This window comes from Onychostruthus taczanowskii, unplaced genomic scaffold (genome assembly GCF_017590055.1).
Source record: "Onychostruthus taczanowskii isolate IOZ18803 unplaced genomic scaffold, ASM1759005v1 scaffold27, whole genome shotgun sequence".
Classification (NCBI taxonomy): domain Eukaryota; kingdom Metazoa; phylum Chordata; class Aves; order Passeriformes; family Passeridae; genus Onychostruthus; species Onychostruthus taczanowskii.
The window spans coordinates 3,272,218-3,298,951 of NW_024500017.1; the positions used below are offsets into that span (position 1 = coordinate 3,272,218).

Consider the following 26,734-nt stretch of genomic DNA (forward strand, 5'->3'; position numbering starts at 1 on the left):
TGCCTCAAAGCTATTACCTACCTGTGGAGCAATTGCAAAATTTTAAGTAAATTTTGCAAAGCCCAGTCACACTGTCATCACAATCCAGCATCACTGCAGGTAGGCTGCAATGAGAAGTGCTTTGGCCTCTCAAGCCCTAGCCCTCCATTCCCATGTACTCCTCAGCACCTGCCTCCAGACCTGAACATTTCAATTTTCACATCCTGCAAATGCAAACCTGGAAGAGATACTGGGCACACACGGCCCCTGCAGTTACGATACCCACAACAACTGTGACCATAGGCTTCAGGAACTAATTTGCAAAGCAGGAGGTTTCAAACTCTCCATTGATCAGGTTTAGCTCGGTGTCAGAACTACAGAGACCAGAGTTTGCAGGAAGTTTTGAAGAATGAACCATTGTGGCTGCTCCAGTGAAAAAGATTATAGTGAAGGAAAAGCCTCTTGCCTTCAAGCCTTCTTCGTACCATCAAATATTTTTCTAATCCTCAGTCCTGCCTCACACTGAGAGATGGCCTACAAATTAATCTAGGGTGTGTGGTTATAATTTGGCTGTAACAAGTTACATCTAAATTAACAATTAAAAAGAGACCTCCTGATACAATCCCCAGCAGGAAGATGTCTTCAACCAGCACAAAGCTTCTCCAAACAGACAACACATGCCTCATCCTACCCCAGCTATGCCAGCATGGACCATGGTTGAGATAAATGCAGAAGCACTCAATGGCTACAGCAGTGTGCCCTTCATTGTCTCTGAAACCTCAGAAACCCAAATGTAAGGCACAGGCTGCTAAAGCACGCCACCATAACACAGCAGGGGTGGAAACCTGCTTCTGCACAAAGGGCTTGCTGGGACTTTCCGAGAGATTTGGCCATTTACACATTAACCAGCACATGCACACATGGATATCAATTCAACAGTGACCACAGCTCACATAACACAAACTCAAGAGCTTCACCCCCAAATTTGTATTGAAGAAGATATGTAGACAACCACAGAAGGGCCCCATGTCTTGCCCTCAGCTCTGACACAGAGCTGCTGCACAGTTCAGACAAATTCCATCATCCATCCTAAAATTCCACTGAGCCAGCTGGGGACACAAACCCCTCCATGCTGCAGCAATGGCAGGGCTGCTCCGCATCAGAGTTTAGGAAACATTCAAATGTAGCTAAGCAGATACCTCACTCACTTAGCAAAACTTATCCTAATGTCATAACACCTCCACCTTTGCCCCATGCAGCTGGGTATCCTGGGCATGCATTATTCTTCCTCCTGGAAAATGTAAGATAGCCGTCCTTGAGAACAAAATACAGCCTGTGGATTTGCACAGGAAGTGGGGAACAGGAGCCAACACAGATACAGAAGGATGACAAGGGAAAAAGTATTAATCAAACAAATTACCACCAAAGAGGACTTGGACTACAAATCGGAAGAATGTAGTTCCTTCAGCAAAGAAATAAAAGTCAGAGGGTGTCCCAGACACTGCAGATCCATGTGTGCTCTCAGAAGTGGCTCTGTCTTGTAGGCATTCCTCTGTTCCTGCTGCAGATAAAGAAGGCCCAGCGACCCATGAAGCGTGGGGAATTCATCCTCCAGCGCCCAGGCAAGGCACAGGACAGCCATTGTGCTCCGTGAAGTTCAATTGCAAATCCTGTTGGAAAGGGCTCCGCTCCCTGAGGGCTACGGAGGAGGGGGAGAAGTTTAGCGCCTTGCTAAACTGCAGATAAAAAGTGAAGAGGAAGGTACAAGTGGGGTGTGCAGGGCATGCGGCCACCACCTGGTCTGTGAGGGCAAATATCCACTTTCGTCAAAGCAGAGCAATGAAAAAAGGAACAAAAGTAACGAAAAGTACAGCTCTTGACATTAAATATTCATGGCAACAGCTACAGAGTGGCTAATGGAAAATGTCTGTAAAACCTCTAAGAAGTTTGTTAATGCACAGAGACTGGCAGAGGTCACAGCACGCTTGGTGCAAATCAAGACCAATCGAACAAAAATAGTTTGTCCCTTTTCAAACTAGCACTAAAAAGGTGTCCATTTATTGCACCAAAACCACTGAAGGCACCAGGAAGGGTCATAAACACTCATTAACAGTATTCCTGGTAGCTGCTGCCCAGCTGCACAGCCATTAAAATCTCCCCTGACAATCCTGACACCAGATTTCAGTCACTAGCTGAGAGGAGGTTTCCAGGCCCAAGGACAGTGCTCTGCCATTTCAATGTCACCTTCCCCAGTCCCATGCTAGCAGGTGAGGGCCAAACCCCACATAAGGCCAGTAACCTCCACCCTAAAGTGAGACTGACATGGTTAATGCACGAAGTATCTCTACAGAAACATTATGCAGGCCATTTATCTTTGCTATCTCCATTTAGTAACAAAGCCACATACAGACCTCAACGTCCCTGTGCTTTCAGGAGTGCCAAACATCTTGATACTCCAAGGCCAGCACAAATACAATTTGCCAAAGCACCCAGTTCTCTTCCTCACCCTTATCCTCAAAATAAATGAGTTGCCCCTACCTGATAGCTGCAACCTGAATTTTGCAGTTTCCATCACTGTTTTTCTCTGAATAGCACTGAAGTTCAATTTCCCACCCCACTCCAGGCCAGGCTGGGGAACACTGGTGCTTCCCGGGCAGAGCAGCAGCTGAAACAGTGCCAGACAAACTCCAGCTTCTCCCATCAAACACCCACCTCTCCCCCAGCAGTGCAGACAGAGCGAGTGGGTATTTCCACAGACAACTCGGTGGTGTGATACACTCCCTGTTGACAACACAGGAGAGCACCATTTAAAACCACCTCAGGCCATTTTAACAGAGAGATCCTGCAAGATCACATCAGGTGGAATAAAAAGTACCAGCTTTGAACACTACATGCTGACTCTTGCCTCTCCTTTCCAGGAGAAGGGCAAATGCAGCCAACAACAGCAGCTTTCTGTTAAGAGCCCCATCCTGTACCATTTACACATCCATGAGCCCCAACACAACACCATTTCGGTTCTGATATCCACCTTCTAGCATTAATTCCATGCAAACAACAATCACAGAGCCCTGCCACCAATTCAGACACAAAAGCAATTAAAACCCTGCAACATCTGTGCATCAAATACTAACTGCAAGTGTATCTTTGAGGCTGCCAGGTAAGTGCTGCCTGAGGAAGGTCATCGGGCACATAACCACTTGTGGCCCAGAGACTGCACAGACACGCATGCCCAGATGTTTTAAATATATATTGGAAGACTTTAAAGCATAAAAAATTGTCCAGATTTCTCTTACTCTCTGTTAGCCAATAATTTTAAGCTTGCATCAGCACTGGACTTCAAACACTACTGCTAATGGCAAAAATGTATACACCACGTGCTTTGTATTTCAGGATGCATAGTGCCCACATAAAATCATTTGCAGTGCAAGAGTAGGTCACATCAAGAAACCAACATATTAGTCATGTTAATAAATTTTTTTTTGCCAAGGATTTGAAGGCACAAGAATCTGTCACTTCCACTGCTTGGTTCAATAATCTTTACCAGTTTATTTATCTCCTATGGTTTCCTCAGCTTTCCAACCACTAGTATAAAAGGGTTTTCTTTCTTTTATTTTTTAACTAAAAAGAAAATGGAAAAAAAAATTATGATTCACTCCCAGGACACAGAAAAATCCGTTTGTAATGGAACAGAAACCAACACATGCAAACATTTCCTAGAAAGTCAACAACTGTTAGCAGACCTTTTCAGGGTAATAACCATGGCATTCCTCTGCTTAATTTTACATAGAAAAGGTCACCATCCATTAGATTTTCCTCCCAAGCATTATTAACCCTCCAGATTCCACAGGTCCAAACACCAGACTTTCACTGAGCTTTGTAAGATATCACCATCTTCTGCGAATGCCAAAATCTCTGCTGGGGCACAAGCACTGGTTAAACCACCGAGCACAAAAAGGAGCACAGGACTCTTGGGTCAGGTTGTGCTGCTCTTACCACTGCTCTGACTAGGTCTGAAATGGATTTACCAAAGAGTCAAGACCAAAGCCTGCAAGACTGACCGTGTTTCACGTGTTGAGTTGTTTCATGTGTCCGAGTTGTGGCGCCTGTGCTCTGTAAGACCAACTCTAACCCCTGAGGGTTTGTTTGGTTTTCACAGTTAACATATGTAGTGCATGTTATTTCAGAGACTTTGTAGTGACCTAATAGTAAAGACAATTAAAAGCAAAGAAAAGACAAGTTGATGGGATGACAACCAGCAAAACAGAGAAAGTAATGGTGTATTCAATTCTGTTTAAGACGTGTGTGTATGCACAGGCATGTAAATGAAACCTGTGCTCTATACACATATCAGTTCTGAACATGCAGAGACACTTAAATCACACACACCACACAGCAGAGAAAAATCTGAACAACACCTGACATAATATACATACTCCACCTACTCAGACTATCTCCCTTCCCACAAAGGATATGGCTCTGCAAATTAAACTTTGGTGCAAGAAATTTCAGTTTGGGTGAAAGCTTTTGTTTCTAATAATATCTATTTGGCTTCCAGAAGCAATGCCAAACACAGGTAGAACAAGTTCTATGAGATTAACATACAGCTTTAAGCTCATATTATGTCAAAATGTACCTCTCACCCATTCATGTGTGCTCCCAGGCATCGTTTGACAACTCATTTCACTCCTGGTTTCTTCATTTTTAGATTGACTCCTAGCAAAAATCTCAAACTACAAATGTACTCACACACATTTTCCATACAAAAATACTATATTTTATTGTATTTAAATATGGGGGGGGGAAAGACAGATTGAGTGAACTATTCAAAGTCACAAGCACAGCACAGGAGAATTCATATTCAAGACCTTCCCGGATTTGAATTCAGCATATTAGATCATTCCTTCCTGCAACATCATTTTTCCTTATCTAGACTTTGCCACAACAACAAATCAAATCCCTCCACAGACAAACAGCATCAGAGATGTCATTATCCACAACAGACTTACATCAGGGATAAATATAACTGCAGTACCCAGAAGAAAAAAAAGTGCTAAAAACAAGATATTAAGACCCAAATTAATTGCTGACATAAGCAGGTACAAATACATTGAGTGAAATGGAGTAGCTTATGCCTGCCATGAATATAACCGTAAGCATTTAGCAGGTTCTTCCTCAAGTCTTTGTTTAAACAAATCTGAATTTATTAGTCTGCTGCTGAATAAATATGATAAACTCTTATTGAAATTATCCTCTGGTGAGCAGCAATAAATACTAGGCAACACTCTTACAAGTGATCCATTATCTTAAACTGGCTAAGAGCAACTCCAGGTTTTCTGCCTGCACAGACAAAAGTTATCTTCAGTACAAGTGAGCGCAAAATAGCGTATTGCTGTGAGTTTGGGGATGCACATGGAAACATTTCCAAGCTCAGTACCAAACCAAGCAACTCAGGACACCCCATTTTCCATGAAATTCATACGGTAACAATACAGTACATTTTCATACATAATTTACAATCTACTATGGAAAACTGGAGGTCAAAACTTTCAGGGCATAATTTAACAGGAAAAACATGCAAGGCATGTTGGATCAGCTTTTCTGATATTACAAAAAACTGGAGCAAAAGCACAGGCAGGATTTTTAATTAAGGAGAAAAATAGTCAGCTTTTGTCAGATACAGCATCCAAACAGGCTTCAGAGTTTATTTCATTAACCACTATTTAGAGACACACATAGGCCTTAAACAGGAAAGCAGGGGGAGAAAAATCCTGTACAAAGAATCCAGTTTCTGCTCCCATTATCCAAATACACACCCAGGGTCATTTTAGCACTTTCCAGTGTTCCCCAAATGCAGTGTTTAGTAAACCTTTGTGTTGTGAGACACTTTCAGGCACTGCATTTTAATACCACAGACAATTATATCCTTTGGATGTTTCCACTGCCAGTAGCCGAGGCTCAGGCGGCTGCTAACCACCCCCTGCACACGGACAGAAAGCAGGCAGTGCCTAATCTTCCACATCTTCCTCTCCCTGCCTGCTCCTCCATCCCCCTTCCCATGTAGCAGCAGAGTGTCTCAAATACCACTGAAACACCTGCTTCCCAATGCAACCATGCCTGATTCTGTACAAAATAAAAATCAAAACTAAAACACATGAGGATGTAATATAACATTTGCATAATGGGTGTGAGACAGAAAAGACAATTTAGCTACAGTGATTACACCGACACAAACTCTCTGCCAAAGGGATACAAAACAAACATGCACTGTTTAAAAATACATCTTGCACATCACTTCTACCATGTGTAAAAGAAAATCATACTCTTTAAACCAGAGGCCTGGCTGCAACACCCAGGAAGCCTGTGGTGCAGATGGCATCTCCCTGCAGGCTATCCCCCTTCTTCCTCCATACTGGTTTCACACCAGTTTCAGGTGACATGGCACCTGAACAGAGCTGGATGCCTGAGTGTATAGCTGTCTCAGTAGAAACCGTGCCAGACATACCCCAGATGATCACATTTTGGTGTTTTGGTTTGGTTTCTAACGAAATTTGGAGCAGTGGAGCAAGTTCACACAAGATTTGTGCTTTGAAATCACATGCTTGTGGTGCACCATTCAGCACTGACAGCTCTCAGATTAGTTTGTTTGTGAATCAAGGTGCCAGACACAAATGCCCTCACACCAGAAGTTCTCTAGGTCAACATGGAGGTGTTTCAAGCCACGATGAGCATTTCTATTGCAGGCATATTTGTTTCAACTATATCACATTAAAAATTGAGATAGTAACCTTCTCACCTCCTCAGTACCCAAACACTGCAACCCTACTTCTAACAAACATGAGAGGAAACAGAGCTGAGAGGGATGAAAAAGCTGTTATAATAAAAGATGCAGTACTGCTTTTCTAATTCTTAATTCTCCCCCTCCTTCCATCCTTGGGTTTTCACACAATATTTATCTCCTTGAGAGCTCCTTAATGCTCACCCTGCTTCTCTTAATGCCCAGAAGATGTCTCCCCATTACACATCAACGCTGGCACTGGACCACCCCATCAGGACAGAGGTCATCTCACACACCTCTTTTTTCAACAGAAGCAAACATAAAGCTTCACACCCTTGATCATGAGTATGCTTTCTGCTACAGGAGTGTATTTTACTGTTGAAGTGCACTGGTTTTCTTTTAAGCCACTCCTACTTTAGGGTCATCTTTATTATCTCCCCTTAACTACAAAAATTACAAGGTCCCTCAGCAGGATAATTCCTAATAAAGATGCTGATAAACAGGAATAGGTCAGACAACAGCTCTGTCTATACTTAAGAAAATATTGCACTGTCTACAGCTTCCAGCTCTTCACTTTGGCTTTTCTTTGGAAGCTCAAAGACAGCACCTTTGTCTATGCATTTTTCTATCTCAAACATCTCCACAAGTTTATTGCTATTTGCCTGTGAAAACACCAGTAACTGAGAATATATTCTCTGCCAAAGGCAGCTGTTGCCTTGATTCAATCCTTTTGCACAGAAGCCTACACCTGACGGAAATATTTCTGACCTTTCTTCCACTTGTTTCCAACCTACCCAACAATCAGATGCACACAGACAGCACCTACATGAAGATGTTCCATCAGTACACCACTGACAGCAAACTGCCAGTATTCAGTAAAACCCATCCAGGAAACAGCTGCATTTCAGCACCAGATCTTCTGACTCTCTTTTCCTCCACCCTTCTTTCCACTGGTCTTGTTTCACCCGAGCATCTTCCCCCAACAGCTGTAAGGAAAAGCAGACACAAGAATACACCATTCCCACTAATGAATTCACTCAGCCATGTCACTGACAGTCCTACTTAACTGTACTGTAGTATTCCTTTGGCAGCTTCTCCCAACATAATGTAGTAACAACTCACCCCTGTCCCAAGTGAGCTACCAGGGTTCAGTTTACCACGTCACTTTATTCCCACACCAAAGACCCGAAATGCTATCCCACTTGACTCTTACTGCCCTGTAATTAAAAACACAGTCAAGATGAGAGTAGTCAATATCCATCTAAGCTGTCATGACCAACCCACAGACATAAGGTCAAATAAAGAAATCACTGCATGGGAATACTTACCAGTGGTACCCTCATTACAGGCAAACTGGGCATTAATCATCAAGTCCTAGATAATGATTTTAGCCTTTTGTAGCAAAGAAATTAAGTCAAGATTATATAAACAGCTGGCCTTTAATAATAATAATTTTTTAAAAACCCCAAACCCAACCTCTGGCTATGAACATAGTTTCCTTACCTTGCAATAGGAAGCTTTCACTTACTGTCCTAAGCATTCAAACACAAAAATCTGGATCTTTCCTCCCCACACTTTAGATATTTTTCCAAGCTATTCCCAAGTTTTATCTTTTACCACTCCTTAAGAAACAGCTACACTCACTGTCCTACTCTTGCTAGATACTCAGGCTCAGCTATGGATAAAAACCAGAAGGGTGGCATGAGTATACAGAAGGGGATCTGGCAACTAGACTCTTGAGAAACCTAAGATTCATTTTCTGTTCTGAATCAGCTTCCAGGGAAAGCTCAGTGAACTGCTTGGGGCTGCCACCTCCTAAAACCCAGCACCTGAGGCAACAATGGCATCCAGTACCTCCCATCCCTTTCACCTTTCCCTTCAGCCTGCTCTTCTGGGCCAACTCAACTACATGTGGGAAGATGACATTACTCGTATTTGGGCTTACACCCTGAATGCAATGAGAGCCCAAAGGAATCACCTCCCAGTAAATGTATGTCACAGACACACAACCATTTATCTCCCCACACCACAGTCCCAGGCTTCTGGCATCAGACCTCCAAACACCCTCACCCTCTTAAGAGTTGGATGGAGGAAACATATCATGTTCCCCATCACCAGGCCAAGTCAGCAAAGTGCCTGTTGATGTGGGGTAGCGGAGAATTGTGATTGTTTTGTTGTGTACACTGACCTACAGCACCACCATGTTCCTTTACACCAACATGCACCATGCTGATCACCCACACCCCAATTCAGGAAGTATCAAGCATGAGGACACCAATCCCGTTTCTGCCAAAGCAACCACAGCACACAGTGTGATGTTTGCACTGGCCCTGCTTCCTGCCTGGAGGATGCTTGCTCCATCTAGCTAAAGCAGAACTGCTCTAAGAGATTACATTCATCCTGATACAAAGTCTGGGGCCACAACTTTCCTTGTGCAGCATATCTCAGTGACCTTGGCTTTGGAGACCAATTCCCAACTGGAGATCAAACTGCTGCAGTAGTGATGCCTGCTCCATCTGCGCCATTGATGGGTCATGGTAACATCTGACCCCACAGACATGCTTTTATTGAAATAATTTCCTTTGAGTAAGCTTTACTTCTTCCTTACAGGGATTGCAATGCTGGCTTCCCCTTAAGTCTTTCAAGTCTTCCATTCACTTCTTGTTTTCTGAGAAGCACAATGGAACTCAAAAGCTGTCAGAACACACATACCTCCCAGGGCTACAGCTGCAGATATTTTGGACCACTCATCCTCCTGAGCCTGGAGCCAAGAACCACACAAGGAAGTCCACTGCTTGGTGTGGGACTGCAGAAGCTCTGAAACCCCCTTTACTGACAGATCTACTATCATCTCCAGCAGAGCCAGGAGATCCCCTACCTGCCCAAGCTCAAAGGAAAAACATAGAAAAGTTTGATGTTTTAAGTATAAAGGAGCAGGGATCTTCAGTGTGTGTCATACTTCCTACAAAGAGTCTTACAAGTGACTCAAGCTGCCCAAAGTGAGTTCAAGCCAGCCCTTTCTTCCCTCCCTTTTTCATCCTGCTTCTTTTCACAGGACCACACTCATAATGATGGAAAAGTTTGAGTTAAAAGTGTCATCTACATAAAGGTTGCCTAGATACTTTGAAGATGCATGCCACAGGATGTGTGCAAATAACAGGATTTCACTTTACGTTGCATTTAAAAGAAAATGTGCCAGAAGCGATCACTCCGCACACAATGGGTAAGAGAACAAATGATGAGTCCATGCCACATTGACAGCAGGACTGAAGCTAAAGGCTTCACTTCATCTGCACTGGTAAAGTGAAACCAAATTATTCCTGAGAAATAAGAAGTCTGAATCAGAAGGCATCCGAACTTTTGAATTCAATTCTGTTGCTGTGAATGCAAAGCAACACTCGTCTCAGAACATTCTGGAGACATTAATGAATTAAGGACCAGTAAACTTTCCAGGGAGATATCTCCCTACTCTACACCTAAGTTGAGCAATAAGAAGTAGATAAAAAAATACAATAGAATTCCAGATCTTGCATGAAAAAGTAAATGGATCATTATGTACTGTCTGGGGATGACAAACATCTCAGACCATTTTACTTGTAGCCGGACTCTGCAGCCTCTGATATACATGGCACATTTAGCTTAGAGGTTAAATGAGCCTTTGGTGAAAAGGATGCATTTACACATCAGCCTGCAATGTGGCATCCATCCCCCACTTCTCAGGCTTCTGTTTGAATAGATCAAAGACTTCTGGCCATGGAAAGCAACATCACATAAGGCAGCCGGGAGGCTCCTAACACCTCCCCTGCTGCTGCTGGCCGTGCTCTGGCTGAGGATCCAGAGCAGCCACAACAGTGCTGTTAAACAACTGAAGTCAGCAATGAGCATATTATACCAGTATCCCCAGATATGGTGAATAAAAAGTGCATTTCAAGGAAAATGTTTTTCAAGGACATTACTTCAATACAGGGCAGCAGCAGCTCAGCACATGGCTGTGCCCAGGCACTGCTGCCACCCAGAAAGCAGGACTTGCAGGGGGAGCATCTCCTTGCTGTAGCAATGGGTCACTACACCTGGGGCTGCACCAAGGCAGCCTCTGCAGAATGAAAGATGTAGGGAATGAGGCACTTGAAGATGATTTTTCTCTCCAAAGTGTTATCATTTGGCAATTTGTTATATGCTCCCAACTCCACTGTTTCTGAGACTTGCAGAACAAAAGCAGCCACTCATCAAGATTCAAAATTACAAGGCTTGTCTTGCAGGGAAAAAGCAATACCTAAGTCATACCAGGTTTTGAGAAGGCTACAATTCACATAAAAGCTGAGCAAAGCTCTCTTCTATCACTTTAATTAACTGTGCACAGAACAGGAGTGAAGCAAACATATTCCAAAGCTTGCTGAAGTTGAAGGTGCATTGCAGCCCCACAGCTTTCAGCTTTCATTACAAAAAAGTGGATTCTTGCTTACTACTAATTTAAAGAAAAATTAAAAAGTAATAAGTTCAGACTGTGAGTTTTCTAAAATAATTTGGTTTTCACACGTCATCTTTAGACAGCCTTAAGACACTTACATGTCTCACTTTACTATCTAATTGGTTTAGATGATGTGGTTTCACTTTTTCCCAGAAAAATATACTGCTAGCATGTGGTGGCAGGCAGGACTTTGTAGGACTACAGCAAGCCAAAGGAAGCAAAATGGCATAGTTGCCTACAAACAAACAGCAAGCAGCAAATCTAAGGTGAAATGAGTATAATTAGCTCCTTAAAACTGCTGAATCCTGAGCTGGGAAGGAATCCTGATGACCACTGGAGGTGGATCAAGCCAGCAGTACTCTGGGAAATGAAGATACATAGCAGTTAAAGTCTGTTTAGTAATGCAGTGAGGGTCAAATCAAGGAATCCTACACACATCCAAGCATGAGCACAGACCCATGACACTTGTCCTTCACACTGCCAAGAATGAGCAGTGTGCAGAAAGGGTTCAAACCCAACTTTAAGGCCTACAGCTCAGAAATAGTGAACTATTCATGTAGATTTTCCTCCCTCTTACTTTACCAAAGCTTTCAAATAAAACCCATTGTTTGTAAGGAAAACACTTCTAAAAGGAACAGAAAGACTATCCTCACCTCTAGAGATCCAGTATTGCTATCCCATGCGTGCATTTACACCACCTTAACACACCAGGGTTTAAAACACTCTAATGACTGATTCTCTGTTAATCTGTAGAGGGGCTAAAACCATCCTACAACTAGACAAAAACAAGGCAGGAACAAGCTCATTCCTAGGCTTATAAAACAAGCCTTTACAGATAATTATGTTTTATTACTTTTCATTTTATGAGGATTGTGTTATGCAAAACAAATACCAGATGCCTATTTGTTGCATTTGGGGGAGAAGCGGAATCTCCGCAAGCACTGCTGCAAGCAGCCCTGCTTTTAATTAAATACAATAAATGCATAAAAACTAATACTGTTGGAAACCAGCAGGTAGGAAGCAAATGGATGAACTGTAGATGCTGGAAGACCTCCTCCCCTCCAAGCTCCTGCAACAGGGTCAGCTACTCACCAGCCTATTGCTCAGGGCAGGAGCTCTCTGACCAAGGCTCCTTATGCACTTCCATTAATGCCAAACTTTGCAGACAACCAAAAGCTTTAAATAAAAAAGAAAAAATAAGGAGAGCTGAAGTAAGCAGGATTTAAAGCTACTTTTGTTAGAGACACCCATTCACTCAGCCAGGAAAACCTGCAAATAAAAGTCAAGTTCTTAAAGATGGAGAAAGAGAAGAGAGAAGGCAAGGAGCTATAAAGGGATTTCTGGCAATCTTAAAGCAACCATCCAAAACTTGACGCACCCTTCTACTGTTAAGTTGCCAGACTCACACAAAACACTCTAAAATGGCCTGACAGAGGGTGTAGGACAGGCCTCTGTACCTGAGATGAAGAACATACATCTGAAACATGTGGACACAACCAGAGCTAATTACCAGCAAAACCGGGAAGCAGTTCCTAAAGGACAGTAAAACACAGCCAGCCTTCCAGCAACTACCAGATGTCAGCCATCCACCTCCCCAGAGGCACCACTGTGAAATCTATTTCCCATTTTCAATGGTGGTTTCCTTTTTCATTTTAAGTGCATTATGATTCAATCATGGGGTGACAATAGACACTTCTTTACTTAAGGCTGATACCAGCCCTACATTGTAAATCCAGTTTTCAACATCATGTCTGATAATACTTTAAAGTTCTGCAGAGGAGACTAAAATTGCTTACACAGGATCTCATTGCAGTGGGGAGTCAGCTTCCTTTTTTTTTTTTTTTTAAGGAGAGATAAACAGGTAAACAGCAGGGGGATGGTTTCCATGCTTTGCTGCTCATTTTCAGGTTTCCATCTGTTCTATTTATCAAAGCCGAGGATGGGTCTCTTTATTATCCTCCACCAGTGCATATCCTCAACCTACTTCTTAATCAAGTTTGTTTACAAATATTCATTAAATTCCATACTTTATTGGCCCAGTCAGTTAACTGTTAGACCACAGCAGCACAAGCTGCAATTACAGTAATCAGTGCATTGATTATTGTGAAACATGGTTACCCTGAGACCAAAGTTAAAGTAACAACTATTGCTATAACCAGTAACTACACCAACAGGGCACCCAGGGATCACACCACTATCTTTAAATTCTTAAATCACCAGTTTTAGACCTAAACAACACACACACTGTAATAACAACACAATAATTCACACATTATTATGATTTATTTTACTATGACCTGTGTCACAAAGTATTTTCATTAAAAATGAAAGAGTAAAAAAACTGCCGAAAACGGTTATTATTACAGGTCATCAGAACTAGATAATAAAACAAAAGATGAAAACCCGTTTTCACTGTAATTCACTAATGTTGTGATACAGAAAGTAAAGAGACAAGTGCCCTGGTTATTTTGGTTCTCAGCAACAGTAACTGAAACGCGCATCAGCAGGCAGTGAGGAAGAGTCCTGTCAATGAATGGCAGCGATTTTTGACACCTTCAGTGCAAACAGTTAAGACAAGGACCAGGTCCCCCTGCACAAACACAGAGCAAGAGTCGATCCAGACCTCGGGGCGCTCAACTGCTGAGCTCCACAGCAAAGACAAAGGAGGATCTGAGGGAGGCAACAGCTGAGAAAACAGCCACCCTCATAGTTAGCTCCACAACAAGAGACATGCACAGAGTTTAGAGATGAGTGGGAGTTCGGGGCTTCCACTGAGCTGAAGGGACCTGGAGCCTTCACACTGGGCACAGAGCTCAGGAAGCACCATCACTTGTGGCTGAGCGAGGGGTGCTCCCTGGCCCAGCCAAGGGTTCCTTTGACAAAACGTTCTCAGGGTCTCTGAGCATGCAAGGCCCAGCTGGGGACAACCAGATGCTGCTCAGACCTTCCAGCTCTCATCCTGCCTCCAGCAACCCTGAAACAACACTGACAGGCAGATGGGACAATAAGGTGATGGGCTACCCTCAGCTGAAAACGAACAACCACCTCCTGCTGTCAACAGCTTAGGTACTTGTCCCCTTACACACCACATCTGCAAAAGCCATATTCCAAGGAACAAAGCTAAGATTTTATTACTGGTCTCTGCAAGTAAATTTTGGGAAAGCCATAGAAAAGTAATTGCATTTGTGTGTGTGTGAACTCACAAATTAACCCCAGGGACTCCGTTTATGGCAGGGGGGGTCATTTACAAGGAGAGGTGAGAGCAGCAAGCACACGTACCCCTGGCTTTGATGTGTCACCCACCTGCCTTCCCACAGCTCCAGCCGCCTCTGTGCTTTGATTACCCGAGCTTTCCCCGCCACCGCTTCACTCAGCTGCTTTCATCTTGCCACAACAACAGCGCCGTGAGAAGAATGGGGGAGAGGGAAGAGGGTGAGAAAGAGAAATAAAGAGAGAAAGATTTGGGGCTGGAAAAGTCAGCTTGGTAGAGGAATCTGGAAAGAACTGACAGGCCGTCAGGCAGAGATGAAAGCACTAGAAATAAGGGGATGGGTTGCACACTTATTAAAATCGTGGTATGATTCCAATAAGGAAAGCGCATCTTTGGCACCTCCTTGAAATCACTCCGATGAAAGAGCCACCCAACAATCTGGGACAGCTAAACTCAGCGCCATTTTTATCTTTTGTCAAATATGCATAAAAGCTTCTGAAGACAGCTGTCCAACACAAAACTGTAACAAAAAGTATTTTCAAATCTTACTTTAACTGATCCACAGGCCAGACTGACTATCAAGCCTGAAGTAATGCCAAGCAGTGAAGAGAAACCTAACACCAGCCTGAATTAAAACTTGCAGAACTGTAGTAAAACAGTAGGCAGGGAAAGGGGATGAAGAACAGTTACGAAAATGCAGGACTGCCTGAAATATTTCCCTGTCTTCAAAAAATGTCGCCTTGAAATTCCTACTGGCTTCATTCACCTTGCTGCTATTAGATTTTTTATTATCCTCAGTTTTGAGAATTTGTCTGGCACTTAGTATGCAGGAGCAGTGCACAGGAATAGATCCTGCTGCCATAGATAATGCGGTTCTAAGGGAAACCCATCAATTGTTAATGGCCATGCAAATTGTTGAAACTAGAGAGTTATTCACAGTTATCTCGCTGTGATTTGGTAAGTGTCCATGCCTGATGTGATCACTCACTTGATATATTATTCCATTACAATTCAAGTAGTAGTCTTAGCTTTTGGGTTTAAAGAAAAAAAGTGTAAGGGAGTGTGGAAGGGTGAAGGGATGTTATTTGTTTTAAATTATTTTAAGCAGTTATACACACCTTCTTATGTAAAGTATGATAAATCCCTTCCTGCGACTACAGTCATGCCTTACTGAAACATTTAAATCCCTCTGATCAGAAACGAAAGGAGCTTAGCGTGCAACTTCAGACCATGATCCTGTGAAGCACTTTCTTATGTTTCAACCAAACACACGGTCCAAACGTCCTCTGTGGCACTGGATCTTCCAGCTGCAGTTCACACCATTTTACAATTTCTGATCAGGGTTTTCTACTGCTTATGCAAAAATTTGCTGGCATTTAATAAGCTATAGGCATCTCCTCAAATCCATAATGCATTCACTCTCTCTTGCAGCAGCAACCTACTGATCATTAATTTTCAGCTTTATTGCAGCTCCAACATTTCAGCTGCTTTTTTTTTTTTACATTTTGTCTGAGATTTATTACTTTTAGCAAAGTGTACTTCAGTTTTTTCTATTTTGTTTGCTGATTTTTACACCTTAAGGGGGAAGTGTTACTGTTCTTTATGAAATAAATCTGAAATCAGTATTAAAAAATAAATCCTATAATTATGTTTCCCATTAGGATTAAATAAATTACATTTAATTAAAAGAAAAATCTGCTAGCATCCAGCACAATGGTTTGTGGCAAACTCGTAAGATTAAACATTCATGTGTTTATCTTCCTGAAGCAGCTGATTGAGTCTATGAGCAGACACACCAAAACAAGCCTTCAGAGACATAAACTCAGACATTGTAACAAAAATTTGTCCTTCCCTTCAGACAAAAATTCTGATTTTTAGAAGCAGCCTCTAAATCTATTCTCTAAATCTAACTACTACAACAACTACGATTCTGATGGGCTTTCTGGCAGTAACACACGGAACTACCTGACTGCATCAGGAATTCCAGTATTGGGATAAAACATCTGCAATTATTTGCCAGGCAAAAAGCAGTATCAGAAGTCAAGATCTTCTAGGAGAATGAAGAAAAACAGGATTCCTACCCAAACACTGCCATGCTCCCCTATCTCCCACACTGCTGTTGGTCAGGTGATGTTCTCCATCAGCCTGAAGGCTGCAGGGGTCATAACACACATTGCAGCTCCAGCAAACTATTTATACCATGCTCCTTTTTACAGCCTCAGAGAACTAATTATTAACAGGACAGGATCCCCCAAGGATACACTCAGCAAACACTACGGTATGCGATTTTCCTTTAGGAATTTACTGCTACGCGCAGGCCGTCAGCATCACGCTCTCAATTTTGTTTAGGAGCTGAAGAATGATTGATCTTATTGATTTGTGTCAACAGTCTGACATGGCCATATCGACCAGCTGTAATTTTGCAGGAGGAGCTGGGAAGGGAACTGGAGATTGCATTCTCTGTGGCACATCACCCTGCCCAAAGAGAAGATGATGTTAGAGATGCTGGTACAGCCATCGACGGGACCGCACTGGGACTCGAACCGACACAAGGGAGCGACGAGAGATTTCCCACGACCGTGTTTACAGCAAATCCACTGCTAAACACCCAAATGTGTAATTATAATCTATTATAATTATGCAAAGAAGTAACATTTCAGAAAGGCCTTCTCATTTCCCATTCTTAGCATTGAATACTTTTGTTTTGCAGCCAATCAACTAAATTAGCCCTAATTCTGTTTCATTCATAAACACAAAGAGAATATTAGAGGGGGAAAAAGTGAATAAATGGGAAATTCACTTAGGAACCCAGGAATTATTTTGTTCTCATGTATTTCTGGACTAGAAACCATCATGGAGAAATAAGTCAACTTACAGAAGCTTTACAGAATTTGCTAACTGCACTGCAGGAGTCCTTGGAGGAGTGATCAGGAACGACAGCACTTCAGTGCCTGGAAAAGTAGTGGTTTTCGGTAGCAGCTGTGTGAAGCAAGGAGAGTTAAAAGGTTCATATACCAAACATGTCCTCACCCAGGACAGTAAAACCCCAAAAAAGCTTTAGAGGCTATTTGCCCTCACCAGACATACAGAGAAGAGCTGCTTTATACTGCTTCTGACAACTGTCACCTTTTATTGGAAGAGAATTTTAGACCCACCCTCACTGATGCTTCCTGAGAAGGGGATACAGAAAACATAACTGAGTAGTATTTCAGTTTTACACAGGCTGTAAACATTATAAAACACTAAAGTAAACCTCCAAAATGCTTAGGAAAAGCAAAGACCCCTTTCAATTTTAAAAGCATATGGAAATGCAAGCATGGTCGCCAGTGGCAATCCTGACTGTCGGACATCCAGGCAAGAGAAGGCAGGAGCTCCTGCAGCAGCCCTGCCAGCACCTCGCTTCTCCCAGGGACTGCAGGAGGGTTGAGAAGTCTGACTCACTGGAGTATGAAATGGGAGCCTGATTTACCAGACACAAACATCCCTACCACCTTTCAGGGAACACCCATTTAGCATCCTGGCCAAGGAGACAGCACTGAACCACCTGAAAAACTGAAGCTAAATCTCAGCAAGAGTTGTGGGAGAGATAAGTGCGGAAACACAAGATGTTTAATGAAAACAGCCTCTTCTTTCTCCTATTATTGAGCAGGCCTAACCTCCTGACTGGCTTACAGCTATGTTTTCTTGTTCTAAGAAATGATAACACTTTAGGCAGTCAGACTGCACTTGGAAAGCCATCAGCCTGGCAGCACTCATACCAGTTTTTTCCCAGAAAAGCAGTTAAGAGAGTACATTTTGCTGATAGGGCCTGTATTTCTTACAACACTACTCCCCTCTCCTCATGAATCTCTTCTCTTTCTTTCTCATTTGGAATTAATTTCTTAAACTAGTTTCTCCTGCACCACAGCAATATGCTGATCTCCCACCTCTTGGCCTTCAAACACCCTCCCAGGCCATGTGGCACCCCACCCACAAAACCAGGATAGCTTCTTCTAGTGCGGCTGTCGAATTGTTACAAATTATAATTTGTTGCAAAAGCAGAAGAACGGACTCCCACCATTCTCTGGATAGGATCTTTAATTGCTCCCGTGCACACTTGGTATGGAAAGCACCTCCTGCCACAGCTCCCTCCCTCAGGGTCTTCTCTAAAGACCGGAGGAAGAGTTGTATCAGTATTACGTAGCAGCAATGCTCCCTACAGCTGACTGAGGAGGCTCCCAAATTAAGGGCAAAACAGCGATGATACATGTCCTGTTTCCTCCTGAAATTTGGATTGAAAAAGAGCAACACAAAGCCTCACATAAAAGCACATCATAGCTAGATGAACACAGGAAGAGAAACAAATCTACAGCTCAGTGTAAACCATGAGGTTTTGAAACCTGTATGTCCCAAATACTTGGCAATGTGGAAAGGTGCAGAACCTTAAATATAACCTGAAGTTATATTCACACATTCCCACAAGCTAAATTAATATCCACATGACATGAGACAAGACTATACATCTTGCATTATCATCTAGATATAGCCAAGTCCATGAGAAGGCAGTCACCTTAGCAGCTCAGAACACAGCATTTAACTCCGTTCACAGGCCATACAGTTGTCCATGTACCTACCAATTACTCTTCTCAGTTAGCAAAACAGTTTGTTTACCCAATACCACAAAACTCTGTGGATTTTCTGAAAGAAAGCCTTCAGAGAGAAAAGGAAAACAATCACAGATAATACTCCAGAAATCATCAGATTACAGCACATTCTCTTGACTCACATCTGTTGAGTAAATAAGTGCTTCGTGCAGACCAGTTTCATTTACTTCCCTCTCCTGCACGTAGCTGCTGGTTTACTTTCCAGCGGGCTGTTCCAGGGCTATATGTGGGGCAAAAGGATTATCTCCAGCAGTCAGAGCAGTAGTCTTTCCTGTTCGGGTTTGTCTCGAGCTGGAATTCCTCTTGTTCAATCCCAGTCTCCCAGTAAGATGCACTGCTTCACAGATGCATGGATGCAAACAGGCCCACAGCTGAGAACACCCTCAGTGCAGCAGGGAGCAACAGGCAGCTGCACACAACTCGCAAGAGAATCCCAAATTCAGCCACCTCTCTCCCTTAGGAGCAGTTTCAGCGAAGGTTACCTTAGGCCACTACAAAATGTCCTGCAGAAGCCAGACTTTGCCCTGTGAAATACCCAGCCAGGGAGGGTAAGAAGGCAGGAATACCAAAGGGATGCTCTGCAGCATCTTCTTGCTGAAGCCACCTCACTGGAGGCACAAGAGGACTTTCTCAGCTCAGTTCTGATCTGGGTTCAACAAGCCCTTGAAACTACTTGTTTCCAGATTAATTCTACTTAAAATGATGACTCAGATAATTTTTTGCTTTGAATTTTGTTCTATCATCAAGTGTCTCTTCAATGATGAGTACTTATCGATAAAGTATCCTAGATCAATTTTCCTAGGCAGGAAAAATAAAAGCAGAGCCCCTCAAGCTGTGAAACTGTGTTCACATACATTCTGCATGCAGAAAACATCTGCTGCAGACCAATCACCCATTTACTGTAATGCTTTGTCACCACACAGCCTCATATGAGATGCTTCATAGAAAGGCACAGAAAGGCCCGGGGCAACCAATTATAATAATAACTCACCCCACAAGAAAACTTAATTACTTGAGGTTAGGAGGGTGCCTGGTTTAAGGCCCGCGGGCAGGGTGGGCTCCTCTGCCAGTGCCTGACCCTACACACCCGGCCACACACGCGGCAGTGCCCGGCACTGCTCACAGGGGGAACTGGATAGCACACATGGATCCACCCGCTCCCACACCTCCACCACAGGGAAGAGCCTGCTGCAGACGGCCAGGCTGAGGATTGCACGGCTGGCTGTGAGCTTAGGGATGCCCCTGCCACCCCTGTTCCTGCCAGGGCACCAGCCTGGAGCCTCTGGAAGCTCCTACCCCTCAGGGCCCTACTTGCATTAAATCAGCATCAACAGGCACATAAGGACACTCTCCAATACATACAGAGAGCAAAACAAAGAACACAATAGAGCAAGTCCTATGTTCTCAGACATCCATTAAAACTTTGTTATTTACCTGTTTACTGCATTTTGGATAAATGTATTGTAAATTAGGCAAATTTCCAGTTTCTCAAAAATCAATATGAAAAAGTAGTCTGGTAGGGACAGGTCTCTATAGGAGCCAAGTTACTCTGGGAAAATGCCCAGGCACTCTCAGTAGTTTTTGCGTTTTATCCAAGCTCCCAAAACAGTCTGGTGATAGACAAGATGCCCTGACTGGTTCCCATCGCATTTTAGACGTCCTGAACAACAGTCACCCTGAACCTGGGTGATTTCTCAGACCTGTCCTAAATAGCTGCAAATGAGCTGACTTGTGAAGGCTTTTAGATAATTAAAAAAATAATCCAGTGAGTGATTAAGTGTGGCATTTACATTTGTATTTTAGTACAATACACGGAAGCTCAGTATATTACAAATGCAAGAATTTCACCTTTGTTTGAAACGTGCACATACATGCATATGGAGTGTTCACATCATCATCACATGTTGGACGGGCAAGCCTAAGCCTTACTGCACATTCTCATTCCAGTCTGCTGAGTGGCAGTCATCCCTCACATGTATTTCTACCACTTCTCTTTTTCAGTACGCGTATTTTATTCCTAGTGGGAAGGAAGGAAAACTAAAACCTGCTTTTCTTCCCATTCTGTGTCTATTGCATGACTGTGACCATTACTCACAATTTTCAAGGGCAGGAGGTTCAGCTTGGCACATGTTCCACCAGTAGAGTGCACACCAGGTAAACCTACCAGCTACCAGGCATCAATGAAAATGTTCAGCTGGATATATTCTCCTGCAGAAGTACACATCCAACCCTGCCTAGTGCTACTCCCCGGTGTAAGCATGCAAGGTGCTGCTGCTCTCCCCTTCTGCCAGCACCCAGGTAGTGCTTACAGCTCCTTCCATAGGCTCCTCCTCCACTACCACATGCCTCCAACCTTGTCTGGCAGAACTAGCCCCGCTCACGAGGTGCTGCATGTTTTACCTCCTTTTCTCAGTTCAGTCATGATCACACAGGCTTTTTGAGCACTGATCAGTCAAAAAACCTAATCCATAAAGAACACCTTATTATCCTATTTGTCCTCCACCACAGCTCACTTTTCTCCAAAAATACATTTTTTTCTCACTTTTCCTCCTCCACTCTACTCCTTTCTTTTTTTCCCCTTTTGTTTCATTCTCATCATTAACTTTAGTATCAAGCATGGATGAGGAAAAAGTCTCCTTAAATGAGTTTCTGGTGAGACCTTATGTTTTTTGATACTATCACCACTACCCTCACCATCTTCCGAGGGCAGGGTTGCTGCAGGTCAGGGGATATACCACAGACATTATTTTACTTTCCTAGAAAGATTCTCATTTTGGTGCAAACCTCTTCTCTGCATCTGCCTTTACTAGAACATCACATTCCTCCATTTCTTTTGGTATCCACAATCATTTATATTACCTTCCAAAAAGTAATTATTTGGAACCAGTTAAGCCTGTATATGAATTCTGCCTTTGTTTAAAACACATTGTACATATGTATATATTTAGACTGTCATTAAATATTTAAGAGGCTGTCTTCAAACTTCAGCAGCAGCAGCTTTTATTCCCTTAACCCTTTGTGAAATGGAAAGCTTGAGGCTGAAATCTTACTGTGGAGGAATTCAGAAAGCCCAGCTGCCCTAGTGCTGGGTGACAAAGGCCACCTCTAACAACCAAGGACACTGTAAAGAAAACCAGAGGTTTTCTTTGTTTTCTTTTATATCCTGTTTGCTAGCAGTCTGTCTAATCATGATAATGTAATTCATTTTAGTCTGCCTCAGCTTTATCTGCTGAGATGCGTAACTAGGATGCAAATTAATTAGCTGTGACATACAGATGGATCTTTCAATACAATTCACAGAGACAGTCAAATACACATATGCCCATCCATGCTTTCCCCAAACAAAGAAAGACACTCTAGATTTTTCCAGAGGTCAGGAAGTCACTCTTCTTGGCTTTTTCAATCTCCTTGAGAGGAAACACCACATCCAGCAGAGAGGTGGACCTCATGTGAACCCAGTACCAAATGTTACACCCTAGATGAAACCCCATCACAAGTAACTTGTGATCTGTGCAGCCCCACACCCAACATATCAGAACACCACTACCCTGGTAACACAAGGTTAGCATGTTTTAAAATCTGATCACCTAATTTACCTGGCTTGGCAAGACCTCTAACCTAGACCAAATCATTCATACATCACCCTGGCAAGCACTGGTATCTCAAGACCAGCTCTCCATGGCCAGGGCACCTACACTACTGTCTTTCACATGAAGTGGTGTAAGCATCACAGCAGAGGATAGGAAAATCAGCACAGAAAAGCACAATATACAACTCCCAATTGTACACGGATATGCCAATAGACGTATCTTGGAGAGTACGCTTTTCCTTCTTTCTGATTAAAACCTTGAAGATGCATTGTTAAATCCAAGCCCCAAATGCCTCACAAGAGCACTCCATGTGCAGTTTTCAAGGCCCAGATGTATTTAGAGACACTTCTTTCCAAGCACTACAGCCTCACTGATGATCGGATGCTGCTTTACACGGGATGAAAAATGGATTTCCTTCTACAGCTTTCACAGCCGAGTTACACATCAGCACAGAAGCATTTCAACTGGCCAGCTGTGTCATGCTACCTTGGGGATGTTGACCCTAGCAGATTTTATAAAGGGAGTGGAGCATCAGGCATGGTCCCTACGGGCACAGAGGAGCCAGAACACACAGGCCTTGGCAGGACATGGTGCTGGGAGAGCAGCAGATGGCACACTCGGCTGTGCATCGGCACCGAGGCACAAGTGAGAAGGGGCAGCAGCACACTCTGCCAGGTGCCCTCACTCCGGTAAGATGCGGGGTCAAAAAGCTGCAGCATCTGCAGCTGTTCACTAGAGCAAACCCCTTCACCTCAGCAGCTTGACCACAGACTGAGCTTGCCTCAAGTCTTGGGAGAAATCTTATTTTCTTGACAGCATCAGTTTTTAGCCGCTGTCTTTTAACAGCAGCATTGCAACAATGCAACATTGCAACAATGTTGAAGCCCCCCTCCCCAGTTACAGTTGCATCCTAGCGGCAAGTATGCTTTCTGTATGAATAGCACGGCATAGTGGGTACAGTTGGGTGGATGCTATCATACCCCTTGAGGGTTGCCATACACAAATCTCACCACAATAAGTGGCAAAGACACTTTAGGGGGAGCAGAATTCACAGGGAGAGGTCTATCTTTTATTAGATCAAATGGCATAGCTGTAAAAAAATTGGACTCACGTGAAACCACAGGCAGGTATGTTTGGTTTTATGACAACTTGACAGCACACACACTGTAGTATACAGCAAATAACCAGGATTTTTCCCATCTGTAAATTAGCTCAAATTGTTCAGATCTAAAAGCAAAAAACCAATACAACCTGAAAGGCTGAAATTGTCAGGTTTCCCTTCTTTCCCAAAGCATATATTCCTCGAAGGAGATCACAAGCCAAAGGGACCCCCGGCTGACAAATAACATGAGCTTAGCTTAGTATCTCTACTGATCATCCAGCTCTGATGCTGTATCACTTCCATATGCGCATTATTTCACCATTCGCCCATCAGTTTTCTGAAAATGAATGGGATTAAAAGTCCACTGAGTATTTGCACTGCTCTTTCCTCCCCCTCTGCAGCAGAATTACAGTAACCAAAAGGTGAGCAGAGTTCACTCAGGCACTTCACGCAGGCTTCTCGACTTTGCAATGCTGACCTTCCCGGCCTCTTCCCAACCCCCGGAGACAGTTTCGGTGCAGAAACAGACAGCCAGTCGGAAATTTTCACCAGTATTAATGCCAACGTTGTTTCTTCCCAAATGCTCTCCAGAAGTGTTTTTCCACCCACGTTCCCCTGTGCACCACAAAAACCCTCCAGCCATTGGGAGCGCTGGGTGCAGCTCCACTGCACATCACGCAGTGCTGTACGGCTGGTCTGTTTTAATTCAGTGTGTAATTCATGCTACCCAGGAAATATTCTCATGTGAAAAACTTCATATACAGGCACCTATTCTGCAGCAAACATAGCGGTGGTCGGCATTTAAATAAACTAATCAGCTGCAAACGGCTTAGTCAGCATCGCAATCCTGGAGGTAATTCCCAGAAGCGATTTTCCCGGCAGCTATATATACAAACCTGAAAAGCAGACTGGAAGACAAGAGCAGCAGTACAGCGAGACAAAATTTGGCTTCACAGTGACATTACCGACAAATAAAAATAAAAGTCGAGGAAAGGAAAGCAGCCAGGCGTTCACAGAAAGCACACACTGAGCTCGCATCACTGGTGTATCCTCTCACACGTGAAAACCAGAAACTCATACACCGTACACAAACACAGCCAACACTCTTTCCTTCACTGATACTGTGCTGGTTTGAACCGAGAGGAAAAACACGGCAAGGCAAGTTACTGGCTTGTCTGTGGAGATACACAGACACAGGTCACACGCCAGGCAGTGCTTTTTGGAGAGCGCATCCCAGCCATCACCCTCAGCAACCAACCCACTTCGGGAGCCTGGCTCACACGCGACCTGGAGAGAGCTGAGAACGAGTACAAACTTCGTCTCAGGGCAGGGAAGGCACAGGGCATCTGGCCTAAGAGGCACTGGGGGGACAAAAAGCAGTGCCAAATGCCAGCGCATCCTCCAACAGCACCTCCGCCGCTGGCAAGGTTTGGAAAGCCGTCAGGCTGCGCATGCAGGTCACCAGTCCCCGGGCAAGCAACCGCTGCAGGACACCGCATCGCCCTTCAGTGCCTCCCCGCCAGCTCCCCCGGCAAGGCAGCACGGAGCCAGCCGGCAGCCTCACGGGTGACGGGAGAAGCCACCGACTCGCCCAAAGGAGCGACGAATGCCTTCCTGTGGCCACTGCCAGCGCACTGGCACACATCTGCTCACATCTGCTCCTATCTGCACGGCGGCCCGGGCCGCCCGCAGCGGAGGGCACGCCGGCATGCCCTGGGGATACAAGCACGGGGAAGGGACACCGCTCACTTACTTTTCGTATTCGGCGTTGTCTCGATCGCAGCGCGAATCCTTGTGCTTTTGCCAGTCTTTGCCATGCTTGCAGGTGGTCAGGAGGACAACATCCTCTCCGTTATGGACGTGATATAAGGCATTCCTGGTGTCTGACCCTATCCCCGTCAGGTACCTTTTCCCCTTGAATACCAACATGTACTTCCTGAGAGGAGGGATGGTGTTAAACCTCAAAAATCCCTTCTCCCCTCCTGTCCTAGGATGATCCTTAGAAAAGAGCGGGATAGAAACGTCAAAGTTGGGTCTGAAGTTTTCAGTACTGATGCTGGCTTTGGCCAGCATAGCCTGGCCAATGTCGAACCCCACATCCTCAGTGTAGTCGGGCCAGGTACCGGAGTATAAATTAAAAATTAGGTGGTTTCTGCCGTTGTTCCACAGGTGGAGGCTCTGCACCTTGGAGCGGAGGTTGTGCACATACTGGGGCGAGAGCTGGTCTCGGTCCAGCGTGTCCAGGCTGAGGACGAAAAGGCAGGCCTGCCCGGGGTCCGAGGTGTAGAACCGGGAGCCCTCGATAGCGGCCAGGACGTTTTGGTAGCTCTCAGCGATCTTCTCCCCCTTCTGCTGCGGGTACACGTAGACCTTGAAGCCGTTTTTCCGGCACTGGGCGAAGTCGAAGCAGGACTCCATGCGGCAGCGGCGCCCGCGGTAGAGGCCGGCGCTGGCGTCCCGCCGCTGACGGGGGGAGACGCGCCCGCCGCCCTCGGGGCCCGGGCGCTCGGCGGGCGCGAAGGGCCGCAGGGCGTCGGGAAAGCGGGGCCAGGGCCGCTCGGCGCCGCCGGGGCGCGGGCCATGCCGGCTACCGGGCGGCGGGTGCCGGGCCGCCCGCAGCCGCACACCTCCCAGGTAGAGCAGCAGGGCAAGACAGGTGCCGGCAGAGAGCAGCGTCAGGTAGCGTTTTTTGGCCTGCATGTGTCCGGCGGGGGTCCGGGGGGCTGCGGAGGAAGGCGGGGGCAGCCCGAGCTCGCCGGGCGCCGCTCTCAGCTCCGCTCCGCCATCTTCCCGCCGGCGAGCGCTTCAAACTCTCTTCGCCCACCTCCGCTCGGCGCCGTTCCCCAAGCCGCCGGCCGCGGCCGCGCATGTGGGCGACCGCCGCAACTTTCTCGCCGCCGGTGTCTCAGGGGCGGCGGGCGGCGGCCCGGCGGCGGCCCGGCGGGGCGCCCCGCAAGCTTGTATTT

At 44.7% G+C, this 26,734-nt stretch overlaps 1 protein-coding gene across 1 annotated transcript in view; it reads right to left on the bottom strand.

Annotated features, from left to right (window-relative positions):
- The window catches only part of EXT1 (exostosin glycosyltransferase 1), a 176,040-nt gene extending 149,320 nt beyond the window's left edge, over positions 1–26,720 (bottom strand). The window contains exon 1 of the mRNA XM_041407588.1: positions 25,522–26,720. Within this exon, the coding sequence (XP_041263522.1) occupies positions 25,522–26,468 (947 nt within the window). The 5' untranslated portion in view covers positions 26,469–26,720. The remainder of the gene's footprint in view (positions 1–25,521) is intronic.
- Positions 26,721–26,734: the final 14 nt, after the last annotated feature.